The sequence below is a fragment of the Pseudopodoces humilis genome, chromosome 9 (genome assembly GCF_049639895.1).
Source record: "Pseudopodoces humilis isolate 2021_Gansu_Grassland_sample_001 chromosome 9, ASM4963989v1, whole genome shotgun sequence".
NCBI classification, from domain to species: Eukaryota; Metazoa; Chordata; class Aves; order Passeriformes; family Paridae; genus Pseudopodoces; species Pseudopodoces humilis.
Genome location: NC_142208.1, coordinates 32625996 through 32631995, shown reverse-complemented (window position 1 = coordinate 32631995; position 6000 = coordinate 32625996). Strand labels below are relative to the sequence as shown.

General features: G+C 43.6%; 1 protein-coding gene across 1 annotated transcript in view; it reads left to right on the top strand.

Moving 5' to 3' along the window:
• Positions 1-551: 551 nt before the first annotated feature.
• CPXM2 (carboxypeptidase X, M14 family member 2) overlaps positions 552-6000 on the top strand; it is a 66023-nt gene continuing 60574 nt past the window's right edge. Inside the window, exon 1 of the mRNA XM_014257689.2 lies at positions 552-1157. Within this exon, the coding sequence (XP_014113164.2) occupies positions 845-1157 (313 nt within the window). The 5' untranslated portion in view covers positions 552-844. The remainder of the gene's footprint in view (positions 1158-6000) is intronic.

Below are 6000 nucleotides of genomic sequence, written 5' to 3'. Positions count from 1 at the left end.
TGTATCTATAAGTTATATAGAATTTTTTTTGTTTTATGCAAGTTACTATAAACTAACTATATATATAACATCGTTTTATATCTATAAACTATAGTTTTGTATCTATAAGTTATATTGAAATTTTTTGTTATATGCAAGTTACTATATGTATAACATAGTTTTATATCTATAAACTATAGTTTTGTATCTATAAACTATAGCTTTTTATCTATAAACTAAGTTATACAGATTTTTTTTTTTGTTATATGTATGTAAACTAATATAAAGAAGGGAGACTGAGACTTTATAAAAGTTAAAAGTGTTTGAAAAGGGTTGAAAGGCACCACCAAAGGGACAAACTTCCATGGAATGAGGATTATTTGCCACCGTCCCCCTTGTCCCCTGCGGGACAAGGACATGGGTGGCGGTGCCAGCCATGACCGTGCCAGGCACGGGCTGTGCCCAGCCCCATCTCCCGGGGGAGGGAAACACTTTGGCCACGGGCTGGGAGGAGAAGGCTTCCTGCCAAGTTGACTTTTCTTGGAATGAGCGCTCCCTTGGATGAGCTGCGCGCAGGAGGAGCGAGGAGTCCGGCAGGGAGAGGAAACTCGAGCGCTTCGGGCTCGGAGAGCGGCCGGGCAGGGCAGCGGCCAGCGGGGGATCACACCTGTCCCGCTGTCCGAGTGTCCGGCTGTCCGGCTGTCCGAGTGTCCGGCTGTCCGAGTGTCCGGCTGTCCGGCTGTGCTGCTCTGCCCCCTCCCCGCAGCAGCTCTCCCCTCGGGCTCCTTCCCCAGCCGTTCCCGGAGCGCTTTTCCAGCTGCCCAAACTTTGTCCTCTCTCCAAATAAAGCCCCGGCGCTCCTGCGATGATCGCCCGTGGCCATTCTCCGCTCTGCCTCGCTCTCTGCACCTTCGGGCTGGCGCTGCTGGGGGATGTGTCCCGGGCTGTCCCCATGGACGATCAGGATTATTACCTGCAGGAAATTACCAACAGGGATCATTATTACTCCTTTCCGTATCCCGGGGAAGAGTTCTTTCCTTTCACGGAGCAGCCCGGAGAGGAAGGACCGATCCGTGCTGCGGAGACAGGGGAGCAGCCAGGGTTCAAACCGAGCAGGAAGGAGTTAAAACAGAAGAAAAACAACAAAAAAGGAAAAGCCATTCTTGAAACGCCACCAGGTAACTTTCCAGCTTTTCCTCCAGAGTCTGGAGCCTGCTGAATCTCACTCTGACTGTGACTATTAGCATTAATGAATATCCAGTTAATGGCAGTCTTGGTAATAATAACAATAAATGTGGTTGTGGTGGTGATGATGATGACAACACATTAAATTTTAATATCCCACAGAACAGATCTGCAGATGTTTTACGTACTTTGAAACAACCTCTTTGCTTGAAAGGGAAGGAGTTAAAGATTTGGAATGTATTAATTCTGCTGTAGTCTGGCTAGTCTGTGGACTTTTCCTTCTTAATTATTCTTAATTACACTTGGCAACTGGCTTGGTGTGAAAGCTGCTGTTCTATAAGCAAAAGAACAGAGACAGATTTCACGGTAAAAGGTGATTATGTGTAGTGACACCTCACCTTATCCCTTGTCACTTTAATCTAAGAGAGGTTTCTGAATTAATTTCACTTCTAAACCCCTGAATTTCTCTGAGATTTCACTTTGAAGCCCTCCAGAGGAAGATATGTAAACAGAGATCTTCCTGGAAAAGACTAAGCCCTAACAAGCTCAATTTAATTATTGACTAGTTAAGTAAAGAAATTAAACAGCAACAAAAACGCCTTATAATAAAAGGGCCACCCCAATTCCATTTTTTAAAGTTTGCAGAAACAAGATAAGCTTTTATCACCCACTTGTTCCCATTGACACCTAATTGCACCTCCCCAAAAGAGTGTTCTCTTTTCAAATCCCTTTCTGTGTTCCCTGCCTGTCTGGTAGGTATTTCACTGGTTTGGGATACTTTGGAGTGAGTTTGGTCCATGAAGTTTAGAGCAGTAAAATTTGGGGCCAAATCTCACTCCCCTCCAGCTGAACTTCCCTTTACTTCGGGAGGAAACTTCATGTTAGTGACTGGGGCATATAGCACAAAATCTGTGATTTAGAACCATCAGTACAGCAGAACAGGGGATCAGGGGTTGTAGAGTGGCTTCAACTTTGTCCAAGAGACATCCAGCGCACCAACAAAATATTTTAAATTTAATGTTAACACAAATAGAAATTAATTTAGCATTGGTGCAGCAAAAATATGGGCTTTTATACTAATAGATAGGGGATAAGAAAATGTAATTTCTAACATCTGGAAAACCATTTGTGGGGCAGGCAGCGTATAAGGAGCAGGATAACTCCAGGTAAGGGTGGTGGCAAATGCACCTGGTCTGGGGAACAGAGACAGGAGACATCCCTGTCCCTGTCTCCTCAGGGGCCAGCAGCTTCCCAAGGGGATGACATTGCCTTTGGACCATCTCAAGGACTGCCTTATCAGGTTTATTAGCTCATTAAGGTCATCACAATCTACATGAGATCATCTGAGAATGTTCTTGTTTCAATGTGTCATTTCTTTGTTAAATTAAGGAAAAAACGGCTCCACTTTCCACCTCTGCTGATAGGATCAGGTGGGTTATGACAGGACAAGGGGGAACCACTTCCCACTGCCAGAGGGCAGGATTAGATGGGATATTTGGAAAGAATAAATACCCTGGCAGGGTGGGCAGGCCCTGGCACAGGTGCCCAGAGCAGCTGGGGCTGCCCCTGGATCCCTGGCAGTGCCCAAGGCCAGGTTGGACAGGGCTTGGAGCAGCTGGGACAGGGGAAGGTGTCCCTGCCATGGCAGGGGTGGCACTGGATGGGTTTTAAGATCCTTTCCAACCCAAACCGTTCTATAAATTAATGACGGTGGAAAACACTTGGATATTAAAGCTCTGTAATTAGGTTTTGGATTCTTTGTTGTGCTGGAGACAATTGAGATTTCCAACCTGTGGTGGGATGTTCTGTGGTTCATCTCTGCTTTCACCTTCCCTGTTGGCTTTTTCACAATTTTTCTAGAACCTGGGGATTCACACTTGCTCCAAACATGACAGTGATGAGAAGAGACTCCAATGCATGAGGGCAGAATTCATTTCTCTTTACAGACAGGCATCTTCCTCGTTCCCCATCTGCTGCACTGAGCACAGGGGGAGATGCTCACGATGCACCACCAAAACCAGCTGGAAATGGCTCAATCCCTCCTTCCACAGCAAGTTTGGGCTCTTTGGACACAGCTGAGCTTCCAAGCTTCCACCTGCCATGTGCAATAAGAGGTTTCAAAGCCTCTGAGCTTTTAAAGATATCGCCAGAGGTACAAAAAGCAACTGATCTCCTCCACCAAACTTCTCCTTGATCCAGGACATGGGTGATTGACATCAGCTCAGCAAACTGGCTGCTGGATTTACTTACATGGGAAAATCCAGTGGATTTCCCGGGGAGCAGCTGAACAATTTTAACTGCAAGAGGCACAATAATCCCTGAGGTGAGGGCCCAGTGAGGAGGACGGTCACCACTTGTTACAGGTGTGAGTGAAAACAGGAAGGTTTCAGCAGAAAGTATCAGGCAGTTTCAGCTGTGGTGTTAAAAGTTCTGGCAAAAAAGAGTTTTGCTTTTAGTTAAAAGTTCTGGTGTTAAAAGTTCTGGCTATAATATTTTAAATTTCTTTTTTTCTCCTCACCCAGAGGCAGGCAAGGGCAAGGTCCTGCCTGGGCAGTAACTCTGATGCTTGGTGCCTTGTTCCCATGTCACCTGGGATCAGTTTGGAATGAAGATCTGAAAATCTGACCCTCACAGAGATGTTTGGATACTAATACATACCTATATTTACTCACATTTGGTTGTTAAGAGGCCAGCTAGAAATAATAATAGCAGCTGTCAAACAGATATCAATAATAATAACCATAAATCAGGCTGAGTAAGAATGTGTGTTTTGCTTGTATGTACACAACTGTGTTTATGCACCTCTCCAGAAGTGGAATTAATTTATTGGACATGCAGTAAATACCAAAATTTGGGGTTTGTGAGGCTCGCTGGCAGCCAGGACATGTGGGATTAATTAGTTGTAACAAACAATAGGCTGGCTGGGAGCTGGGATGGAGAAGGAGCAGGAATGGGAATGTGTGATGTGCCCTTTGGCTGAGCAGCTGGTCCTGATCAACCCCAGCTTTGAATCAAAGTGGAAATCAAACGGAGCAGTCTCAAGGACATGGCACTAAACAGATGACACACGCTCCATTTATTTCAGCTAATTACTGAAGGTGGCCAGAATATAGGTATTTGCAATCAGTGAAATATTAATGTAGAAAGAAATCCAGTTGATGCCAGTGGGTTTGTAATTCTTTGTTTAAAATATTAGAATCAATATTTGCAAATAGTTCAGGTGAAAGTTAAAATATCAATCTGCCTCTTTGCCCTTTAAATGCCTCAGAAATTAAGTGGTACTAGGTCATCCTTGGAAGGCAAACAGCTGGATTGACAGGTTTTGTGTATATAAACAGATTTCCATTTTCTAATTCCATCCTTGTTTGTATAGGCCTCTGTCCAAAGCCCCTTCAAATTATTAGTGGAAAGAGTCTTGTTAACATCAATGTATTTCTTTATGAGGCTTTTAATAGAGTTTGATATATGGTGCCTCAGCTACCATCTGTGGGGCAGATCCCTTCAGAGTCTGGGGGTCTGACTACAGGCAAAAATCCATCATCATGAGATTTATGGGGCTGAGGTGCCCAATACCCTCCTCAATGTAGCCCAAATCCTCCACAATGAAATCTGTAATTATTTTTATTTGATCTACAAAACTTAAACTTGTAGCTCTTGTAGAGCCATACCTCAATTCTGAATGTATTTAGAAAATAAAGGAGTGATGTTTATTTTTATGTCAATGCTCAGAGTGGGGCTTAGAGCACATTTGTTTGGTATTTCACAGATCTCCCAGTGCTGGATCTCTGCACAGCCCAACATTTGTCTGTGTTTAGCCAAAATCAGGATTTCCTTTGTCTCATCTCATTTGGTGCTTTCCCCAGGCTTGATGAAACTCCTCAGATGCAGCAGTGTTTACTTCCCCCATATTTGTTTATTTTTCTGCAGTCTTGCCACCTGTTCAATAATGCAGTTCTTGAGGGGTTTGGTTTGTTATTTCTTTTTAATTCGTGTAGTGCATAGGATGGGCCAGGTCTTTTCTGGGACATGTGTGTGAGGAGGAGTCAGTAAGGGAAGGCAAGGAGAGGATAAAATGGACAGTGCAGGCAAACATGGAAAAAATCCAGCAGAGAGAATTTGAACTTATAAAAACAGACTGATAGTACTTTAATTGAGATGTTTAACAAGATAATGGAAAGCTTGGAGAGAGATCAGTGAGTGAATGAGGAGGGAAAGCTGAATCACAGGGATGTGATTCAGGAAAAACTGGAGATATTTTGGTGCGAAATGGGGGCGAAGTTCTAAAGAGCGTGTGAAGTTAAAAACATGACAGGTTTGGGGTGTTCCTGGCATTTGTGTGGTGATTTTGTTCACTAGAAAGAAGAAATGACAGAGTGACACATAAGGCATTGAACTGACAGCTGAAAGCACTCGAGATCTGCTCTCCAAGATACACCAGCACAGAATTTCTCATGTGCTGGGAATGCACCAGTGCTGCTCATTTCCAGTCCTTTGGTGTCCCATCTCTTAAACCTTCCTTCTCTGAGCAGCCCAAAGTGGAGCATTCCTCTGACCTAGAAGACAGATTTTAATTTTAAAGCTTTTCCTTTAACTTCTCATAATAGGAACTTTTAAGAATGAACTTCCTGGCCACAGGTGGATATCTCATGAATTTTAATATGACCTGTATTGCATCCTAATTGCCATATGTGACAAGCAATGTGGCTTTTAATGAGCTTTCTTTCATCTACCAGCCTCTATTTTCTCCTCATCACTTCTAAAATATGCAGAATAATGCAATGTTCACTGTTCCATTTAAGAGCCCGTCCTTTAAAGAATGTCACAACAAAAGAGGAC